This window comes from Chiloscyllium punctatum, chromosome 9 (genome assembly GCF_047496795.1).
Source record: "Chiloscyllium punctatum isolate Juve2018m chromosome 9, sChiPun1.3, whole genome shotgun sequence".
NCBI lineage: Eukaryota > Metazoa > Chordata > Chondrichthyes > Orectolobiformes > Hemiscylliidae > Chiloscyllium > Chiloscyllium punctatum.
Window position 1 is genome coordinate 4,091,381 of NC_092747.1, and position 23,478 is coordinate 4,114,858.

The following is a 23,478-nucleotide window of genomic DNA, read 5'->3' on the forward strand; positions in this document are numbered from 1 at the left end:
AAGGCAGATGTATTGATGGGATTTAAATTTAAGGTTCAATTTGATTCCACATTTCCAGTGCCAAGACCTCTGAATTACAGTTCAGTGACTTGACAATAACACCCTGCTTCCACCATATATTAGTGTGTACTATGCTTATTACAGTTTGCCTTGAGAGTTCAGGATGAGGGACAACAACATGACAGATGGAACATAATGTGGAAAAATGAGAGGTTGTCCACTTTAGCAAAAGGGTGAAACAAGAGGACAAAAATCAGACCAGAAGTAGACTAGCGTGGCGTGGTGTAGTGCAGCACACAATACTGTGGTGCAGCATGGTGCATAACTGCATGGCATGGCACACAACAGCATAGTATGGCGCAGCATGGCACAGAATCCCCAAAGTGTGGAAACAGGCCCTTCAGCCCAACAAGTCCACATAAATCCTCTGAAGAGTATCAAACCTATTCCCCTATTCTATTACTCTACATTTCCCCCTGACTAATGCACCAAACCCACACATCTCTGAACAACTTAGCACTGCCAATTCACCCAACCTGCTCATCTTTGGATTGTGGGAGGAAACCGGACCACCCGAAGGAAACTCACGCAGCTAAAGTGGATGGTGCACAGTCACCTAAGGCTGGAAGTGAACCTGGGTTCCTGGCATTGTGAGGCAGCAATGCTAACCACTGAGCTACTGGACAGACCTATGTCATGAAATGCATTTGGGAAGCAATACAAACAAATTTTTTTTAAAAAGAGGTTGCAGGAACAGAGAACTTGATTGAAAATAAAAATAAAAGATTCACTATTAGACTTTAGTATGTAGGAACAGACCTGACTGAATGGCTGACCTGACAATCTTCAACTCCACTCTCTTGCTTCTTCCCCATAACCCTCGATTTCCTTACTAATTAGAAACCTGTCTATCTCAGCCTTGAATACACTTAAAGATCCGTGACAGCTCTCTACATTAAAGAACTCCACAGATTCACTATCCTGAGAGGAAATTCCTCATCGTAAGTATGACACCCTTTATTCGGAGATTATGTCCCTCTGGTCCTGGACTCTTTAACAAGGGGAAAACAACTTCATTGCACTTACTTGGTCAAGTTGTCCAAAAACCTTCCTGATGAAGGGCTTTTGCCCAAAACGTCGACTCTCCTGCTCTTCAGATGCTGCTTGATCTGCTATGCTTTTCCAGCACCACACTCTCGACTCTAATTTTCAGAATCTACAGTCCTCACTTTCGCCTAAAAACCTTATCGGCTTGGTTTAGAACCTAGAACATATAACGTTTAATACAGAACAATTCTTCATTTACCTGAGTGCTCAACTTTTGCTGCTCATCTTGAAACCTGCGTCGCTCATCCAGGACCATGAGTTTTGCTTTCTCATACTTGCTGGTCGCTTCTTCCACTCTTTTCCGGCTCTCTTCCTCTTTGGCTTTGCTGGCAGCCTCCTGCTCAGCATGGCAGGATTTCAGGTGGCTCAGCTCTTTGGCATGTGCCTCTCGGGCCTTGGCCAGCTCAGCTTCCAGCTTCCCACAGGCCAGACCAGATTCAGAGCTCAGCTGGCTGCTGCTCTGCTGGAGTCGCTGTATCTCCCGCTCTTGCTCCTTGCAGCGCTCCTTTAAGGATGGCAGCTGCCTGGTCTCTGCCTTCAACTCATTCAGCAGCTTCTTCTGTTGCTCGAGCTCTCCCTGGTGCTGTGACTCAGATGCCCGCATTGTGGACTGGATCTCTGCCATCTGGCCACGCAGCTGGACTAACTCCTGTTCCATTTGAGCACTTCGTTCTTTGTCTGCTTGTGCCTGGCGTTCTAGCGTTGCTTCTGTCAGCTTCCTAGCAGCCAGCTCCTCCTGAAGCTTCTCAGCTGCCTGCTTTTGGGCAGCAATCTCCATTTTAAGGGTTGTGTGCTGGAGCTTTGTTGCTTCTTCTGCTGAGTTTCTCTTTTGTGCCTCAGAAGCTTGCTCTGCCCTCAAAGCATCTATGGTTTCCTGCAGCTTCCTGCACACCTCCGCTTGTACAGCCACCTTATCTCTCAGCTTCGCGTTTTCCTTCTGCTCTTCTGAGGATTTCAGCTGCCAGGTTGGGATTTCCAGTTCAAGGGCGCGAACCTTTTCCTTCTGTTTTGCAAGTTCCTCCAGGTGCAGGGACACCTTTTCCTTCAAGGCCCTTTCCATTGATTCTTTCTCCTTCAGCAAGCCACGGACTAATGACAGTTCTCCTTGTAACGCTGTCATGTGCTCATGACTGTGAGAACCTTGTGCCGTTTTCTCTGTCTCCAGCCGGGCAATGACATCCTGTTGTCCTTTGCACTTCAGCTCCAGTTCAGCTACCTGAGATTTCATTGCCTCGATACTGCTCAGCCTCTCTTGGCACAGGTTGCGGGATTTGGACAGCTCCTTCTCAGCAGAGTCCATTCGCTGTTTGTGCTGTCGGATTGCATCGTCACCTGCTGCTAGTTTGGAACTGAGCTCATGTAACTCCTCCTCCTTCTTATTCAGGACCTCTGCATAGCGCAGCATCTCCCTTTCCTGGCTGATTATTTTTTCCTTCATGTTTTTCATGGTTGACACCTCTGTTTGGAGTTCATTGATCCTCACTTGCTGGTGTCTGCTCTGATCCTGCCATCTCTCAATTTCACTCCTCATCAGTTTCTCCTTAGTTTCTATTTCCTCTCTGGCGGTGCGGGCACTGGAGACCTCACTTTGCAGTACCACAAGGCGTTCCTGCTGCTCATTGATAGACTGCTGCAGCCTAGTCTCCAACTCAAGCTTGCTTGCCCTCTCAGCCTCCAGTTCCACCTTGGCTGCATCTTTCTCCTCTGACAGTTTATGTTGCTTTTCCTCCACCCTGGCCATGCACTCAGACTGGGATTTCCTCAGCTCCGCCAGCTGGCTGTGCAATGCCTCAACCTCTCCACGAAGTTCCTCGCTCTGCACTGCCTCCTCTCTTGCCACTTGTCGTGCTTTGGCAAGATCAGCCTCCAGCTTTGAGATCTGGTCTTGCTGCTTGCTGCCTGCCTGGTTCACCCGGTCCTCAAGGTGAGCCACCTTTTCTCTTGCCTCAAAGAGCTCCTTCTCTATTTGGTCTCGCTTGTGCGAGTTTTGTCTGGCCGACTCCTCCACCTGTGACAGGCGCTGAGATGCTTCCTTCTGAGCAGTCTCAAACTTGTCCTGCCAGCTCAACACCTCAGCCTGAGCCTGGTCTCTCAAAGCCTCTTTTTCCTTAATTTGTGACAGTGCATCACAAAGATCTTTCTCCAGTGCTGAGGCCTTCCTCTCTTCCTCATTATTCAACTGGTTTATCCTCGTCTCAAGCTCATTGCTCTTGGCCTTTTCTTCCGACAGCTCAGCTTGGGCTTTTTCTCGCTCTTCCTTTAAGCACGCAATAAGCTCATCTCCCTGAACCTGCTTATGCTGAGCCACCTCAAACTTTTCCTTCCAAGATACTACGTTTTCACAAAGCCTTGCTTCTTCCTTCTCTTTCTCCTCAACCTTCCGCAGGGCATCATAAAGCTCACTCTGCAGCGTGCTACATCTTTCCACTTGTTCATCCATGGTCTGTCTCATTTGAGCTCCAACCACCTCCTGACGTTTTAGTTCTTCAGCTAACTGGTTTCTCGCCTGATTACGTTCCTCTGTAAGCCCCTTCACTTCATTTGCCAGTTGGGAATAGCGCTCAGCTTCTTGGGCATGCCCCTCTTCCCATTGCTTCTTCTCATTTTCTAATGCTTCTACTGTCCCCTGCAGGGAAGTGAGCTGCTCCTGGAGGTTCTTGACATTCTGAGCGCTGGCATCAAGACCTGCCAATCTGTTCCGGTGCTCCTCCAGCATGCCTTCAGTCTCCTGCAACTTTGTTTTAAGAGCGCCAACCTCTTCAGCATGCCTCTGCTTGTGGGCTTCACAGGCAGATTGGAGGCTCTGGTTTTTGGAGCCTACCTCTGCAACCTCAGAGCATAACTCTTGCACCTTCTGTGATAAACTGTCCTTCTCACTCCTTAGGTCTTCCATTTCCAACTGGTTACTTTTCAAAGCCTTAATTTCTTCAGTGAGCAAGTTCAGTTCAGCCTCCTTCTCAGTCTTTAATGTGTCATACTGAGAGAGAACAGAAGCCTTCTCATTGTTGATCTGCTGGGACTCCTCTTTCAGGGTAGCTATTTGCTGCGACATGTTCTCGCGCTCAGCGCTCACCTCTTTCTCGAGCATTTTAAGTGCCTCTTCTTTCGTTCGCAGGACTTCGTTAAGCGTCTGTACCTTGGAGTCAAGATCAAGGACAGTCTGCTCTTTGCTTTGCGAATCATCGGCCAGCTGACGCCTCAGTTTCTTCTCCTCTTCCAATTCCAGGTCCTTCTGCATCAAGGAATTATTCAGCTTCATTATCTCCACATTCAATGCATCTAGCTGCCCAGTGAGCCTATCTTCCTGAACCCGTGCATCTTGCTCCAGCTGGTCCTTCTGTTCAACTAGGTCACTGATGGACTGCTCGAGGTTACGGATTGTCTCAGCAAGTTGGCTTTTCTCCTCTTTGTGAAGGGAGCTTTCTTGCTCCAGTTCTGCAGTTTTGGCCGTCAACTGTGATATTTCTGTTTTAAGAGCTTCCAACTGCAATGACAGAAGATTGGAAGACGGAATAAGTCAGGTAAGGCAAAGCTTTAATTAACTGCATTCCCTCAAATAACAGATTAAGGGATGATTTAATCAAGATGTTTAAAATGATTAGATAGGTAGAGAGAGAAATTGTTTCTGGTGCTGGGTGAATCTGGCAATGGGAAAGAAAGGCAGCATTTTAAATCAGCTAGGCTGCCATGCTGGGTGATGTCTTGAAACACTTCTTCACACAAAGGATCATGGATATCTGGAATTATCCCCCAAAAAGCTAAAGCTGTTCTTCAGTGATAGGCTTTCAAAATGCTACAGGTTTGTCACCATAGAATCCCTACAGTGTGGAAAAAAGGGCCTTCGGCACAATAGGTCCACACCAACCACCTGAAGAGTATCCTACCCAAACCCATTACTCTAAGTTTGCCCCTGACTAATGCACCTATCCTACACATCCATGAACACCATGGGTAATTTGCATAGCTAATTCACCAAACTTGCACATCTTTGGATTGTGGGAAGAAACCAGAGCACCTGGAGGAAACCTACACAGACACAGGAGAGCGTGGAAACTCTACACAGTCGCCCTAGACGAACTGAACCTGGGTCCCTGGCACTGACAGGCAGCAGTGCTAACTACTGAGTCACTGTGCCGTCCCATCAGAAACTATTCCACCCCAATCTATGTTTCGGCAACTTCACACAGCACAATTTCTCAGGTATTTCGTAAGAAGCAACTTACCTGGAGAATGTCACCCATGACCTCTCCTTTCATCTCACTGGAACTTTCCCCAGCTGCTTTCAGCTGATCCTCCATTAAGGAGATTTTTCCTTCCAGGATTTGTACCTTTTCTTCCAATAATTTCTGTCAATACCAAAAAAAACCCCAAAAAAAAAAAGAAAACATTTAAAAACTTAAAATTAGCCCCAGGGGTGTAGCATCCAACAACAACACATCTTAAAACAAAAATCATGACTGAATTCATGTGATTCCTTAAATAATCATACACTGATATAGGGTCCTTCACATCCTTGACACTTTTCAGCAGAACAGGAGGCAGCAAGCTACACTTATACAGCCTCTAAAATATTAAACAATCCATGGAACAGTATAGGAGCCTAATTGAAACACAATCTAACAGACCACATGCAAAAATATTAAGGTGGATGACAGACGTTTGGTCAGAAAGACAGGATTTAAGGTTTGGTTTAGGAGAATAAAAGAGAGTTGGTTTTAAGTGTAGAGCCTTAGCCATCTGCAGACACAGCCAGCAATAGTGAAGAAATTGAGGTCAGGAATACTCAAGAAGCCAGATTTGGATGAGTGCAGATATCAGAATCTGAGGGGCTGGAGAATATTAAGAAGAGAGATACTCTGCTTATTTGCACCTCGATTATAATTTCAACTTACTTCACACAAAAAAAGCACTATTGCAGATGCTGCTCTTAGCACAATGTGTCTAGCACACAACAAGAATCCATAGTGCAGACAAGAGTGAGAAATAGCTTTGCATCCCTCATTACAAATCTACTGCTTCAGTCTCAAAAGTCCTTTAAATGAGTCTCAGCTTTCACAGCCATTTGGGGAAGAGAGAATTCCACATTTCCACTCATGTTTGTATAAAAATGTGCACCCTGATATTATCCTTAAACACTCTAGCTCAAATTTTAAAGGACATGTTCCTTGGCCTTGAAACATTTCCCTTTCTACCCTATTGAATCCATGAACCATTTTAAGCACTTGTATCACATCACATTTCAGCTAAGCAAAAACAAACATAGACCTTATTTATATAATTCATTGCCTCAATTTAATTTTTTGAAGTCCTGGTATTCTCAGATACTATTTAGAATATTACCACAATACCTAGATGTACCTTATGAATAATTGCTCACTTCCCACTACCTCCCCAAGACTGTTCAGTTTACACTGTTGTGAATAATTCTTACCTTGTCTGAGACCGTCACACAGAGGTCACTCTCCAGCTGCTTCTGCTTTCCCTCCCAAAGGGGTATGGCTGCCTCATGCTCATCCGCTAGCTCATTCAGTGCCTTCTGGGACTGGGCCAGACGACTGTTCAAGTCACGAACCTGTGGATAACATAGACACAGAAGAGTTTCACTACACTCCAAGGCATCTGCTGACTGGAGGATAACCGACTTGGTCATTAACTAGGAGGAGCAAAAGAAAAGTCTAACTCCTTATCAAAGTGACCATTGGCCTCTGCCACAGGAGGTCATCCAGGATGAGCAAGCGATGACACGGTTGTCAAATGACAACTACCAAATGACCCACAACTGGAGGATTCTGGTTGCCAAAAAAAGTAAATTTGGTTACAAAGAATAATTCTGAAGCACCACCATGAAACATTAACTTTCCTTTCTCTCCACAGATGCTGCCAGACTGGCCAAGTTTTCCTAGCAATTCGTTTTTGTTTCAAATATGTCTCAACCTGCCTGAACAGTGAACAATCAATGTAAAACTAACAGTGATCACAGATTGAAATAGCAAAACTGATTACCTCCTCAGCACACAATGAATTCTAATCACCACTAAGAAAACCTTATCAGCTGCTGTGTCAATTTAAGCTCTATCTGCAAACATAGGTAGCTAACACGAAGAAAGAAAAACACTTGAAATACAACGAATCATCATATCACTAAATTAAACCTTCATGATGAAACAAGCAGACTCTGCATTAGTTTGTGACAAAGTCCCACAGTGACAAATTCGCCTGCTGGTGACCGCGCTCCTTTGGTACTGCACAACAGTATCAGCCTAAATTGTCTATGCTAGTCTCTGGAGTGGGACTGGAACCCATAACCCTTTCAAGCACCAAACAAGAAAAGGGTAATCAACTCAGCCAAGGTGATATGAATATGAGGGACAGATCGAAGAACACATGAAACCTCAGGAAAGTGCCTATTTTATTTTGCTGTAGGATCATGCTGGCCAGGTCACCATTTATCAACAACCTCTAACAACCCTTGAGAAGGTGTCAAGCTTCTTTTTTGAACCAATGCCATCCACAGTGCTGTCAGAAAGGAATTTCAAGGATTTTGACCCCATAATATTTGAGGAATACCACTACTGTTCCAATTCAGCATCGTGTATGATTTGGAAAGGAATATGCAGGTTGTGGTGCTCCTTGTGTCTTTGCTCAGAGTTTGAGTAGGCTCAAGGGACTAAGTGGATTACTCCTTCTAATTAGCTTGTCTGATAGGAAGGGTAGATCTGAAGATTTTTCTTTCCCAACTCAGATAAATATCCATTTACATTTTTGAAATTAATTTCTGGGACGTGGGCATATCTGGCTAGGCCAGTATTTATTGCTCATTCCTAGTTGAGCCTGAGAAGGTGGTGGTGGTGAACTGACTTCTTGCACTGCTCCAGTCATGTTTTGATGTAGAGAGCTCCAGAATTTTGACTCAGCAACACTGAAGGAATGGTGATATATTTCCAAGTCTGGATGATGAGTGGCTGAGAGAGGAACTCAAAGATGTTGATATTCTCATGTATCTGCTGCCTTAAGACTTTCAAATATGTCTCGGTCATGGATTTGGAAGGTGCTATGTAATTTTCTAAATTATAATTTTTCGGAAGTCCTTTATTGGGTATAAAAAGTATTTAGGGATGCTCTGAGATTGCGAAAAAGGCTACGTAAAAGCACTTTTTAAATCTTGCACGAGTCTTCAGAATTCACGTCAGCAAGAGATCCACCCAAGGACGCTTCTTTCAAAGAATCAGGAAACAATAGCACAATAACTGAAAATTATACCTTGTATGAAAGATCTCCATTTTCTTCTTCAAGCTGATCAATCTTTCGTTCGGTTTGGTTTTTCTCAGTTTTCAGATCCTGGCATTGCTTCTGAGCATCACGCAGTCGATTTAACAAACTGGATAGAAGTGGAAGGTTTTCACTGGTTAGAGAACTCAAAAAATACATAATGTTTTACTGTCAGAAAAATTCCACAGGCAAACCAAAAACAGAATGAAAATACCTTCAAAAGCACTGCAGAAATCTACAGATGGAAGCCTATGATTTCTTTCTCAATACCATGAGCCAAAAAAAAAAATAAAATCCATCAAACATTGGGAGAAGTGGAAGAGGATCCTGCGCAATATCTCAACTATGCCACTATAGAGGCCTCAGACTGAAAGGTACTCTTCTTACTCCTAACTGCCACTTTGGGACGTACAACTGGACATTTAGTATTCTGACACTGAAGTCAAAATTCTGGGTTTTAAAAGCCAATACAGTGAAAGAAGAAACCTTCTCTCATAACACTACTAGACAGCTCATTGCTCTTCGTGTACAAACTGGACAGACACCCAACTAAAGGCTGCTGAAATAAGAAAAACAAAACTCAGCAAGTTTAATTAGATTAGATTAGATTACTTAGATTAGATTACTTACAGTGTGGAAACAGGCCCTTCAGCCCAACAAGTCCACACCGCCCCGCCGAAGCGTAACCCACCCATACCCCTACATCCATATCGACCCCTTACCTAACACTACGGGCAATTTAGCATGACCAATTCACCTGACCTGCACATCTTTGGATTGTGGGAGGAAACCGGAGCACCCGGAGGAAACCCACGCAGACACGGGGAGAACGTGCAAACTCCACACAGTCAGTCGCCTGAGGCGGGAATTGAACCCAGGTCTCTGGTGCTGTGAGGCAGCAGTGCTAACCACTGTGCCACCGTGTCAAAGAATTAGAACTGAAAAGCAGAGAAGTTACATTATATCTGTGCAAACCTTGATGGGGCCACATGGAGTACTGTGTCTCCATATTACAAAGAGGATGTGGAGGCACTAGAAGAGGTACAAACTTTATTCACTAGAAAGATATCAGAATGGAAAGATCATGCTGATCAGGAAACCGTGTATAAGCTTGAGCTCTTTTTTTTCTAGAGCATGGAAGATTGCAGAGTAATGCAACTGATGTTTTTAGATTATGAAAGGGGTTGACAGGATAGGCACAGAGAAAATATTTCAACATAATGCACGAGGCCAGAACTGGAGACCATTTAATATCAGTTAGTCGTAATAAAACCGAGGGGAATTTAGGAAAGCTTTTTTTATAAAAAGCCTAGAAAGTGGTCAGAATATACAACTTGTTACCCATGGAATGACTGAATGCATACATAATGTTCTTCTTTAAGGGAAAGCAAATAAATATGAAGGAACTGGATGACAGGATGTGATGGAGGGTTGTAAACAGCTTGCTTGGTGTGTAGATACAGACATGAACCAAAAATAAATGCCCCTTTTCCATTCTGTAAATACATTACTTAACTACTTCCCTCTGTTCATCATATCATTGCCCCTCAGGCTGTGCTGTGCTTTTCTGCCTTCAGTACAGGTTTTGGAATTGCACAGATACCTTTCATGTTTATCTCTCATATTGCTGAGCTCATCAGAATCCTCCTCACTGGTTTGTTTCTCAGTCAGTTTCACAAGACGCTCGATCTTCTGCTGCATGATTGAGATCTGCGTTTCTAGTGAAAGAGAACAAGGAAATCATAGAGACAGCATTATAGTAAGTCTGCCCCACTTACAATTATTTCTGATGTTGGTGACTCCACCCCCCAAACTGACACGATCACCTGCACTAACCACTCTCATTCAATGTCTTAACCAAACAACTGCAGCTCACAATACAGCAACCTGACTCCCCTCGCCAATCCTGAGGGCTGATTATCTGACCTTTCAGCCTTGTACTGAGTCCCTCAGTGCTGCCTACAAGTGTCAGGCTGGATTACAAGCTCAAGTCTCTGCAGTAGGTTACAAACACAGGAAATGCTGGCTTACAGGTGAGTGCTGCCCATTAAGCGATACTGATTCCTGTTTAGATAATAGATGTATACAAAAGGAGAAATAATTGCCATTTTATCATATCTTTCATAACCATAGAATATCCCAAAGCAATTTTCCAACCAATGAAATACTTTCAAAGTGTAGTCACTGTTGTAATATAGGAAACACAGAAGCCACATGAACAAAAGTTCCCGTGACCATGATAAAGGTGATGACCAAAATATCTCAGCTAAAAGATAAGCATTTCAGAGAATATCGGGACAGCCTGAATGGTGCCGGTGGGATCTCTCAGGTCAACCTGAGAGCAAAGACCCAGTTTAATGTCTCATCCAAAATGGCAATATTGCAGACTATTCTCATTACTGACTGAGTGTGTTAGCCATAATATTTTGGTATTCAAATGTACGATATGAGCATCGCTGGCAAAGTCAAGAAGTGTGGTTTGCAAAAGCACCACAGACCACGAAGGGCTTATGCCTGAAATGTCAACTTCTCGAATGCTGCTTGACCTGTTGTGGTTTTCCAGCATCTGCAGTCTTCACTTTCTCCTAACATCACTAGCAAGACCAGCATATGATATCCATCTGTAACTGACATTGACAAGAGTTAAGATTCAACCTTGTGCTTTGGATCTGCAGTCATGTGAAGACCAAACCAAATTAAGAATTGCAGATCTCTTTCAGTAACTGATATGAATGAACTAAATACGTTCTTTTGACAAGTGATGAATATGTCATAGTTATCTTTACAAAGATTGGCTTTCCATTCCACAAGCTGCCACTGTAGGATCTGAACCTAAGAATCCACAACTCTGGCCTAGCCCTAGATTGAGATCAGGTTGCTGAAGTGGGTCTCACTCAGGAGGTAGCAGAGCTACTCACCGAAGTCAGTAAAAAACAGAATTGTGAAACGGGTCCCAATCAAATCCAAGCCAGGTTTTTATGTAACCTAACGTGTTACAAGATGCATGTGCCAGGAGAAGATCATTCCACTGGGTAGATTCACTAGTTTTCTTCTTCTTCTTACTCCTTAGCCCAGCTTTTTTTAAAAAAACTCATTTGTGGATAGAGAGCATCATGGGATGGATCAACATTTATTGCCCATCCCCATTTGCCCTTGAGAAGGTGGTGCTGAACTGCCTTCTTAAATTGCTGCAGTCCACGTGCTGTAAGTAGACCCACAATTCCCTTGGGGAGAGAAGTTCAGAATTTGACCAATCGACAGTGAAGGAACAGTGATACATTTCCAAGTCAGGATGGCAAGTGACTTGAAGGGGAACTTGCAGAGGGTGGTATACTCATGTATCAGCTGCCCTTGTCCTCTAGATGGATGTGGTCGTGGGTTGGGTTTGGAAGGTGCTCTCTAAGGGTCTTTGGTGAATTTCCACCATGCATCTTATAGATGGTATGTACTGTTGCTACCGAGTGTTGGTATTAGAGTTGATGTGGTGCCAAGTGGGCTGCTTTTTCCTGGATGGTGTCAAGCTTAGAGTGTTGTTATTTAATAATGTAGTCATCTAAATGCTGCCCCAAAATATAATTAGCTAGCGAGAGGGGCAGCCGAGAGAAACATCTGTTCTAATGATCCCAAAGGGCCATAAGACCACAATACATAAGAGGAGGCTGTTTAACCTAGCGAGTCTACTTCGCCATTCAATGAGATCATGGCTGATCTGATAATCTTTAATTTCACTTTCCTGCCTTTTTCCCATAACCATTGATTCCCTTATCAATTAAAAACATGTCTATCTTAGCTTTGAATATATTTAATCACCTCACCTCACCTGTCCTCCGCAGGATAGATTCACTACTCTCAGAGAAGCAATTCCTCCTTATCGGTTATAAATGGGGGAACTCCTTATTCTGAGATTACATCCTCTGGCCCTGGACTCTCCCTGAAGGGTAACAATCTTTCACATATACCTTGTCAAGTCCCATAAGTCCTATATTTCAATAAGGTAGCCTTTGATTCACTCAACCCCTCGACAGAAGACACTCTTCATAGCTGGTATCAGCCTAGGGAACCTTCTCTGGAGTTTAGGGTGTAGATTTGCTCGCTGAGCTGTAGGTTTGATAGGGTTGGATGCTGCCTGAACTGCTGTGCTCTTCCAGCACCACTAATCCAGTATGTAGGTTTGATATCTAGACGTTTCATTATCTGGCTAGGTAACATCATCAGTGGCGACCTCCAAGTGAGGTGAAGCTGTTGTCTCCTGCTTTCTATTTATATCTTTCTCCTGGATGGGGTTCCTGGGGTTTGTGGTGATGTCATCTCCTATTAGTTTTCTGAGGGGTTGATAGATGGCATTTAAATCTATGTGCTTGTTTATGGCGTTGTGGTTGTAGTGCCAGGCCTCTAGGAATTCTCTGGCATGTTTTTGCTTAGCCTGTCCCAGGGCAGATGTGTTGACCCAGTTGAAATGGTGGTTTTTTTCCATCCGTGTGTAGGGCTGAGGGAGAGGGAGTCGTGTCTTTTGGTGGCTAGCTGGTGTTCATGTATCCTGGTGGCTAACTTTCTTCCTGTTTGTCCTACGTAGTGTTTGTGGCAGTCCTTGCATGGAATTTTGTAGATGACGTTGGGTTTTGTCCATGGGTTGTACTGGGTCTTTTAAGTTTGTTAGGTTTTTGTTTGAGTGTGTTGATGGGTGTGTGTGCTACTAGGATGCCAAGGGGTCTCAGTAGTCTGGCTGTCATTTCTGAAACTTCTTTGATATATGGTAAGGCGGTTAGGGTTTCTGGCTGTGTTTGGTCTGCTTGTTGTGGTTTGTTCTTGAGGAATCTGCACACTGTTTTTTGAGTATCCGTTCTTCTTGAATACATCGTATAGGTGGTTCTCCTCGGTTTTTCGAAGTTCGCCTGTGCTGTAGAGTGTGGTGGCTCGTTGGAATAGTGTTCTGATACAGCTTCGTTTGTGTGTGTTGGGATGGTTGCTGGTGTAGTTGAGTATTTGGTCAGTGTTTGTCGGTTTTCTGCATGCGCAGGTTTGTAATTCTCCCTTGTCCTTTCTTTCTACTGTGACGTCCAGAAATGAGAGTTTGTTGTCAGTTTCTTCCTCCTTGGTGCACTTTATGCCTGTGAGGGTGTTGTTGATGATGTTAAATGTCTCTTCTATCTTGTTTCGTTTTGTGATGACAAAGATGTCATCTACGTAGCGAACCCAGATTTTTGGTTTGATGATTGGTAGGGCTGTTTGTTCTAGCCTTTGCATTACCGCTTCTGCTATGTGTCCTGATAGCGGAGATCCCATGGGTGTGCCGTTGGTTTGTTTGTAGACTATGTTGTTGAAAGTGAAGTGGGTGGTGAGGCACATGTCCACTAGCTTCATGATGTTTTCATTGGTAATGTGATTGATGGTGGTTGGTGTGAGAGAGATGGTCTGTTCTAAAAGTGTGGCGAGCAAACCTGCACCCTAAACCTCAACCTGAGCTCCAAACCTTCTCTGGAGTGTCCCCAATGCCAGTATAGCTTTTCTTAGATAAGGAGCAGTAAATTGTTTGACAGTTATGGTCTAATCAATGCCTTACCTAGTTTTAACAAAATCTCCCTATTTTTATTTTCCATTCTCTTTGAAATAATGGCCAACATTCTTTTTGCTGTCCCTACTACCCACTAAATGCGGACACTAGTGTTTTTGGATTCATGGACAAGGATTCCCAAATCCCTCTGTTCCGTAGCATTCTGCAGTCTTTCTCCATTTAAATAATATTCAGTTCCTCTATTTTTCCTGCCAAAATGCATAACTTAATTCTTTCCCTCATTTATATTCCATCTGGCAAGCTTATGCCCACCGACTTACCCTGTCTATCCTCTGCAGACTCTGGATCATCCTCCCCATTTGCTTTCCCAACTATTTTTTGCATTAGAACACGTGCAAGTGACCTATTCAGCATAATTCCCATGTTCCACAGCACAGGAGGACAGCAAGAGGACAGGTGCCTTGCTGATACATTAGCTCAAACAAGAGCAGTAATGCCATGGGAACACCTTCACCTGAACGTTTCCTTCAAAGTCAAATACCAGATTGACTTTATGCATCTACATTCTTTCAATGGTAAACCATCCTCTGCTATTGCTCAATGTCATTTTGTGACAGCACGGTGACTCAGTGGTTAGCATTGCTGCCTCTCAGCACCAGGATCCCAGGTTCAATTCCAACCTTAGGTGACTGCCTGTGTGGAGTTTGCACATTCTCCCAGTGTCTGTGTGGGTTTCCTCCAGGTACTCTGGTTTCCTCCCACAGTCCAAAGATGTGCAGGTTAGGTGAATTGGCCATGTTAAATTGCCCATAGAGTTAGGTGAATTAGTCAGAGAGGGGTGGATCGCTCTTCGGAGGGTCGATGTGAACTTGTTGGGCCGAAGGGCCTGTTTCCACACTGTAGGGTATCTAATCTAATATACTAATCTAATATACTAAAATTATCGACTCAACTGGCTCATGGAAACCTAGAAAATAGGAGTTAGAACAGGCCATTCAATATGACCATGGCCAACCATCCATCTCAGTACCTCATTCCAGTTCTCCCTCCATATCCTTTGATCCCTTTACCCCAAAGATACTTTAACTTTCCAAACATAGGCTGGGACAGCCATCGTGTTAAGGGTTGAGATCGAGAGGAATTTGTTTCTGATTCAATGTGAATGTATCTACGAGAGAAAGTGCAAAATTTGACCTACTCTTGGGAAATAACGCAAGGGAAATGAGGTGTCAGTGGGGGAGCACTTTAGGGCCAGCGACCATAATTCTATTAGATTTAAAATAGGGATAGAAAAAGATAGATCGGATCTAAAAGTTGAAGTTCTAAATTGGAGAAAGGCTAATGTTGACAGTATTAGGCAAGAACTTTCAAATGCTGACTGGGGGGCAGATGTTCGCAGGTAAAGGGACGGCTGGAAAATGGGAAGCCTTCAGAAATAAGATAACGAGAGTCCAGAGAAAGTATATTCCTGTTAGAGTGAAAGGAAAGGCTGGAGGTGTACAGAATGCTTTATGACTAAAGAAATTTTTGGTTCAGAAAAAGAGGGAAGCACATGCCATGTCAAGGATAGATAGAGTGAGTCCTTAGAATAGTATAAGGCAGTAAAATCAGGAGAACAAAAAGTGGACATGAGATAGCTTTGGTAAAACGGTTAAGGAGAAACAAAGGGTTTTTGCAAATATATTAAACGGACAAAAGGGTAACTAGGGAGACAATAGGGCCCCTCAAAGACCAGCAAGGCAGCCTTTGTGTGGAGCCACAGGACATGGAGGAGATACTAAACAAGTATTTTGCAGCAGTGTTTACTGCGCAGAAGGACCTGGAAGATAAAGAATGTAGGGAAATAAATAGTGACATCTTGAAACATGTCCATATCACAGAGAAGGAAGTGCAGGGTGTCTTAAAACACAAAAGGTAAATACATCCCCAGGACCTGATCAAGTGTACCCGAGAACTCTGAAAAGCCATGGAAAGTGATATTTGTATCATCGATAGTCACAGGTGAGGTACCAGAAGACTGGAGATTGGCTAATGTGGTACCATAATTTAAGAAAGGAGGTATAGTTAGTAAGTTTGCAGATGACACCAAAATTGGTGGTGCCGTGGACAGCGAAGGAGGTTACCTCAGACTACATTGGGATTTTGATCAGATGGGCCAATGGGCTGAGGAGTGGCAAATGAAGTTTAAATTTAGATAAATGCAAGGTATTGCATTTTGGGAAAGCAAATCTTAGCAGGACTTATACACTTAATGATAAGGTCCTAGGGAGTGTTGTTAACAAAGAGATCTTGGAGTGCAGATTCACAGCTCCTTGAAAGTAGAGTTGCAGGTAGAAAGGAAAGTGAAGGAGGCATTTGGTATGCTTTCCTTTCTTGGTCACAGTATTGAGTACAGCAGTTGAGAGGTCATGTTGGAGCTGTACAAGACACTTTTGGAATGTTGCATGCAATTCTGGTTTCCTTCCTGTCGAAAGGATGTTGTGAAACTTGAACGGGTTCAGAAAAGATTTACAAGGATGTTACTTGGGTTGCAGGATTTGAGCTATAGGGAGAGGTTGAATAGGCTGGGGCTGTTTTCCCTGCAGCATGAGAGGCTGAGGGGTGACCTTATAGAGGATTATAAAATCATGAGGGTCATGGATAGGATAAATAGACAAAGTATTTTCCTTGGGGTTGGGGAGTCCAGAATTAGAGGGCATCGGTTTAGGGTGAGAGGGGAAGGATATAAAAAGGGATCTAAGGGGCAACTTTTCACGCAGAGGGTGGTGTGTGTATGGAATGAGCCGCCAGAGGAAGTGATGAAGGCTGGTACAATTGTAACATTTAAAATGCATCTGGATGGCTAAATGAATAGGAAGGGCTTGGAGGGATATGGGCCAGATGCTGGCAAGTGGGACTAGATTAGGTTTCAATATCTGGATGGCATGGACGGGTTGGACCGAAGTGCTGTACATCTCTATGACTCTAACGGCATCGATGTCCATCTTGAAAACATTCACTATTTTGGTCTAAGCTGCTTTCTGTGGCAGAGAATTCCACAGGCTCACTACTCTCTGGGTTAAGAAATTTCTCATCTCAAATCTGAATGGCCAACCCACGCCATCCTTACACTATGTCCCCTTGTTCTGGATTCCTTGGCTTTTGGGAACATTGCTCCTGCATTTAACTTGTCTAATCCTGTTAGAATTTTATAGATTTCTATGAGACCACCCTCATTCCTCTAAACTTCAGTGAATATAGTCCTAACCAATTCAGTTTTTCTTCATACGTCGGTCCTGCCATTCCAGGAATCTGTCTGGTCACTAATGTCCCCTAGGGAAGGGAACCTGCCCATCGCTCTCAGTCGATACACATCAACATAGTCAACTGAACTGGCTTAGTAAGTCACTCAATTATGTCAAACAGTTACAAATACTCACCATAAGAAAGACGTTTATGCCACCTTCTCAGAGCAACTAGCAATGGGAAACAAATGCCTAGCAACACCAACATATCATTAATGAGAACGTAAAAAGAAAATGCAATAGCTCAGTGACAGGGCTGCTTTCAAGTCTCTGTTTGGTTGCCATTTATGCTAGCAGACACAATGTCTGTGCCCACTATCATCGATACAGGATGATTACAGTAAACATAACTACAACACGCTCTGCAGCATGTCCGCAGCTCTGTAACCACCATTGCTGAGGAGGACAAGAAAGAGAATGCCTTGGGAATACAATCACCTCAAGGTTCCTCACTCACATTGCACAAACACATACCAGAAACCAATCTGTGAAGGAATATAATTTCTTTTCTGTTACCTTTCTCGGTAAGCAACTTACGAGCCTCAGTCAGCTCGATCTCCAAATCATCGCGAAGCGTTCGTGCATCCGCAAGCTGTCTCTTCATGCGCCGCACCTGGACTAATGGGGTTTGCATGAAGTCCCGCATGGGCGATGTAGGAGAGTTAGATGGTGCAGAACTGCAAAATTGAAGGATTGAGATAACTACCACCAAAACATTGCAGACCCTTTCTTTACATCTTTTAGCTCACCAACCCTGTTTATTTGGATCCAGTGAATAGCTCTCAAGTAAAACAGTGATACCCAACATGCACAGTCTCCACCACTCACCAGACAAGTTTGTGTGACAGCAGAGTGAGCAGTTTGCTATACAAGATGGCAACTATAACCTGTTTACAATCGTAAAAATAATTTCAGCTCCAGTTATTTGATTGTGTGCACCTAATGGACAAACCTTATAATATGATAATAGCTGAAAAATAAATGGCAAGTGGGAAATTCAATAAAGAGAGTCTCAAATAACAGCAGGTCTAAAACAGTTCAATTACGAAAACAGCTCTCATGGCATTGGCATGCATTCAGATCATGTTTGTATCATCCCGATCATGGGAAATCACATTTGAACAAGAAGTTGCAAGATCTTGGATGGGTTATGTGCTGTGGACAAAGGGGATCCAATGGATGTGGTGTACTTGTATTTCCAAAAGGCATTTGATAAAGTCTTATAAAAAGTTATTGTGCAAAATAAAAGCTAGTGGTGTATAGGGTCCATTTTTTTTGATATTCATTCATGGGATGAGGGCATTGCTGGCTAGGCCAATATCTATCATCCATCCCTAATTGCCCAGAGGGCAGTGGTGAGTCAACCACAGAGCCATGGGTCTGGACTTACTTGTAGGGAAGGATGGCTGTTTCCTTCCCTAAAGATAATAACTGGCTAATAGGAAACACTAGATATAAATGAATCATTTTTAGGTTGGCAAGATGTAAAATGTGGTATGTCACAGTGAATGGTGCTAGGACCAACTGCTTATCATTTATATACATGACTTCAGCAAAATGACGGAAGGTTTGGCTGTAAAATTTGATGATGCAAATATAGGTAGGAAACAAAGTTGTGAAGAGATCACTAGTTATAAAAACAAATTTGATAGGTTAAGCGTGCAGACAAAGATGTGATAAATGGAGAATAAGGTGAAAATGTGTCATACTGTCCATTTTGGCAAGGAGAAGCATATTATCTAACTGGTGAGACATTACAGAGCTCGGACATGCAGAGGGATCTTGCTGTCCTTATGCACAAATCACAAAGTCAACATGTAGGTGTAGAAAATAATTAGGAAAGCTGATGGACTGTTATCATGTATCACAAGGAAAACTAAATGCAAAAGTCAGGAGGTTATGTTTCCAGTTATATAGGACACTGGACTATAGTGCTCAGTATTGGTCCTTATTTAAAGATGTATGTAAACACTTTGGAAAGAATTCAGAGCAGGATTAATAGACTAATACCTGTACCTAGTTTTGGCAGGTTGCCTTATGAAGAAAGGTTAGACAGGCTAGTCTTGTACCTGCTGGAATTGAAAAGATTAAAAGGCAACTTGGTTGAAAGAAAATGCTGAAGGTTCTTGGCCAGTTAGATGTGGAGAGCAATTTTTCCTCTTACAGAGAATCTAAAAGCACTAAAGGACTGTTTAAAAATCCAGGTTTTGTCCATTTAAAATGGAGATTAGGTGATTTTTCTTCTAAGGGTCACAACGGTTTGGAATACCTGAAAACATGGTGGAAGGAGGGTCCTTGGATATTTTCAAGGCAGAGAAACAAAAGAATAAAGCTAGCTGTCTGTGGAAAGCTGAAAAATGTGGCTGAGAATAGACACAGAGTGCAGCTCCCAGAATAGTACAGTCTCATTTCAGATACTTAAATATGAGCAGTCATTGAGGCAGTCCATGACTGAATAGCTCGTGAACATCCCAAAGCTACACTTTTGAAAGAGAAGAACTTGGAATCTATTGTACAATTTTAATGACTTACCATGTCATTAATGGCTGGGCGGGGGGAATTGCTGAGAAGTCCATGGGATCTGTCATGAACGCATTTACTTTCTGATGTGCTCTGTGGGGTGCTTGACCACAGACTGTTACCCATATTTACCTTAGATTATATTGTAACAGCTGATTACAATTAAATTGCAAATATTGTCAATTGTATCACTAAAGTCATTTGCATTGTGAAGTTTACTTTTTGATTGAAACTATGGGATCCGATGGCTTTTACGGTTTTATCTTATCAAACAGCTGGGGTCTCACTCTTTGCTTACTTGAAAATGTAACTGCTACCCTAGCCAATTGTAACATAAGTTTGGTCATCCATTCTGGCATCCTAACAACTGGCATTAGTAAATATGAAGAAAAGGAGTTAGCTTGAAAATCAGCCAAGATAGAACAGAGGTTAAACAGTCTATTCCTGTTCCTATTCTTGATGAAGAGCTTATGCTCAAAGCATTGACTCTGCTGCTCCTCGAATGCTGCCTGACCGGCTGTTCTTTCCCTGCACCATTCTTTTTGACCCTGTTCCTCATATAAACTGGATACATTAATATTGACAACATGAACACTGTGGGCGGCACGGGGTCTCAGTGGTTAGCACTGCAGCACCAAAGCGCCAGGGATCCAGGTTCAATTCCAGCCTCGGGCGACTGTCTGTGTGGGTTTGCACATTCTCCCCATGGCTGCGTAGGTTGCCTCCGGGTGCTCGAGTTTCCTCCCACAGTCCAAAGACCTGCAGGTCAGGTGAATTGACAAACCTAAATTGCTCATAGTGTTGGATGCATCAGTCACAGGAAAATGGATCTGTGTGGGTTACTCTTTGGAGGATTGGTGTGGGCTTGTTGGGCCAAATGACCTGTTTCCACACTGTGGGGAATCTAATCTAAACATCAGATGATTTTTCCTTTAAGTATAATACAATAGCAAATTTTAAACGGTGAGAGAGAGGGAGGGAGTGTGTCTCGGACACCAGAATCATGTCAGAGTACTGACCTGTACACACTGGATGTTAAAAATTTTGTTTTATGCCCTCCAGTTTTCTCACTAAATGGTGGCGAATTAGTCTCATCTGAACTAGCGCTGAATAGACGGGCGACTGGAGATGTGGCTAGAAAAGAATAGATAAAAATAAAACATTAAAGAAAGTGAGGCGGAGGTTTTTAAATTTGGATACTTGTAATACCACTTAAACTTCTATATTTGAGGGATTGAGGATTAAGGCCTTTGAAGGAATTGATAGTATAGCAGAGGAAAAATGGAGGGGGAACCTAAACAAAGAGGGACAGAACCATGAAATGTGAACCAGCCATTCAGGAAGAGTGGGAGTGGAAATCTAAAATCCCCTCTTACCCAAAAGCTAATGAGCCTTGAAGAAAGTCAACAGACAACTTCAAATAGAGGTGGATAGGTTGGCATTTAAATTACTTTCACTTAAACAGAAAAAAACTGCAGAAAACTGCAACACAAAAGGAACTTGAGGGTATTTTGCATCAGACACAAAGCTAGCACACAGGGTGCAGCAGGTAATCAGGAAGGCTGATGAAACATTGGCTCTTATTTCAAGGGGTTGGAGTTTATTAGTAGAGAAGTCCAACTTGTTCTGTGCAAAATGCTGATGAGATTATATCTGGAGTAACAATAGCAGTTTTGGTCCCCTTGTTTCAGGGAGATATCACAGGTTCACTTGGATGAACCCTAGTGGGTAGGGATTGTCTTTTGATCAAAAGGTTAAATAAGTTGGGCACTAAACAACAAATCAAAACCAAAAACTGCAGAGGCCGGAAATCTGAAATAAAAACAAGAATTTTTGGAGAAACTCAGCAGGTCTGGCAAAATCTGTGGTGAGAAAGCAGAGCTAACATTTCATGTCCAGTGACTCTTCTTCAGAATTGAATGAGCTAGGAAAAGGTGGTGTGTGTGTGTGTGTGTGTGTGTGTGTGTGTGTGTGTGTGTGTGTGTGTGTATATGTATGTATGAGATGGGTGGAGACAGGAAGAGTAAATGATAGATGGAAATAGAGAACAAGCATTCTGGCTGCTAGGCAGTCAAAGGAATAGGTAATGATCAACCTGAGATAATTTATAACTGCTAATGGGGGCCATTAGTAGCTCACAATGAGTTGACCGTGGTAGCAGCCCAACTGGGCCTGAGCATCTTGCACATCCTATTCCAATGTTAAGCATTCTCTCGTCAACTACTAATGGCCCCCATTAGCAGATACTGATGCCCCCCCCCCCCCCCCCGCCACCCCAAACTGACCATTATCTGTTCCTTTGTCAGCCCGAAAGCCAGTATGCCCGCTCCCTGGACTCTATTTCGACCTATCATTTACTCTTCCTCCCTCCTCATCTTCAACACATACCTAGTCTTTTCCTAGCTACTTCTGAAGAAGGGTCACTGGACATGAAACGTTAACTCTGCTTTCTCTCCACAGATTTTGCCAGATTTGCTGAGTTTCTCCTGCAATTTCTGGTTTGGTTAAACAGAGTTGGACTCATTGGAATTTCAAAGAGTGCAAGGTGATTGCATTGAAACATATAGAATTCTTAAGGGGCTGGACCAGGTAAATGCTGAGAGGATGCTTCCCTTCATGTTACAATCTAGCACTAGAGGGCGTAGTCTCAGAATAAAGGGGTGACAATTTAAGGCTGAGATGAGGAAAAATTTCTTCTCTCAAAGCGTTGCTTCTCTTTGGAACTCCTTGTCACAGAGAGCTGTGAGGACAGAGTCCTTGTGCATTATTAAAGGGAAGATGGCAGATGCTTGATCTGTAGGATACTCAAAAGTTATGCGGAAAGGGCAGGAAATTGGACGAGGAATATTGGATCAGTATTGATTGGCAAAGCAGTCTCAAGGGGCCAAATAACCTACTCACATTCCTATTTCTTATGGTCTGCAAGTAGGAAAATGATCTACAAATGAAAGCTTACATGCTGTTGGGACAAAGTTATTTTCTGCAAGATATTTTTCAAAAAATACAAGTTACCTCTACTCCGCAAGAATGCGACCAAGTTATTATCCAAATAAATTGCTTCTTCATTGTCAAGAATATATCGAAGCATTCCCACCAGTTCACCCTGTGAAGGAACGAAGGTGGGGATAAGTCAATTTTAACTTTCAAGAAGCAAAATAGAAATGAAGGATGTACAGGATGAGGCCTGTACAGGATTCTGGTGAGGCCACTTTTGGAGTACTGTGTCCAGTTCTGATTGCCCTGCTATAGCAAAGATATTGGAGACGGTTCAAAAATGATTTACTGGGATGTTGCCAGGACTGGACAGTTTGAGTTATAAGGATAGATTTGGACTTTTTTCACTGGAGATTGAGGAGTGACCTGATAGAAATTTATAAAATCAATTTATAATAGGGGCATAGTTAAGGTGAATAGCAAAGATCTTTTCCCGAGGGTGGGGGAGTTCAAAACTAGGTGAGAGGAGAAAGATTTTAAAGGGACCCGAGGGGTAACTTCTTCACACAGAGGGTGGTTCATATGTGGAATGAACGGCCAGAGGAAATGATTGATTCAGGTACAGTTACAATATTTAAAAGACATTTGGATAGGTACATGAATAGGGTAGGTTTAGAATGATATTGGACAAACGCGAGCAAGTGGGACTCATTTAGTTTAGGAAACTTGGTCGGAATGGACTGTTTCTGTGCTGTATGATTCTAAATCCCTGCATAAAGTTTTCAGAAAGCAAATAACCGTCTGAATTCAAGAACAAGCCTTATAAAAATCATACATAGTTTGGTTGTGTGC

At 43.0% G+C, this 23,478-nt stretch overlaps 1 protein-coding gene across 8 annotated transcripts in view; it reads right to left on the minus strand.

Annotated features, from left to right (window-relative positions):
* LOC140481088 (nuclear mitotic apparatus protein 1-like) overlaps positions 1–23,478 on the minus strand; it is a 117,107-nt gene that overhangs the window by 34,070 nt on the left and 59,559 nt on the right. For 7 of the 8 annotated variants that reach the window (XM_072576740.1, XM_072576739.1, XM_072576733.1 and 4 more), the window contains 8 exons: positions 22,705–22,795; positions 20,712–20,826; positions 17,689–17,849; positions 9,980–10,094; positions 8,368–8,485; positions 6,539–6,679; positions 5,331–5,453; positions 1,307–4,591 (listed from right to left, as the gene is read on the minus strand). In XM_072576740.1, the coding sequence (XP_072432841.1) occupies positions 1,307–4,591; positions 5,331–5,453; positions 6,539–6,679; positions 8,368–8,485; positions 9,980–10,094; positions 17,689–17,849; positions 20,712–20,826; positions 22,705–22,795 (4,149 nt within the window). The remainder of the gene's footprint in view (positions 1–1,306; positions 4,592–5,330; positions 5,454–6,538; positions 6,680–8,367; positions 8,486–9,979; positions 10,095–17,688; positions 17,850–20,711; positions 20,827–22,704; positions 22,796–23,478) is intronic. The other variant, XM_072576741.1, reaches the window with a different exon arrangement.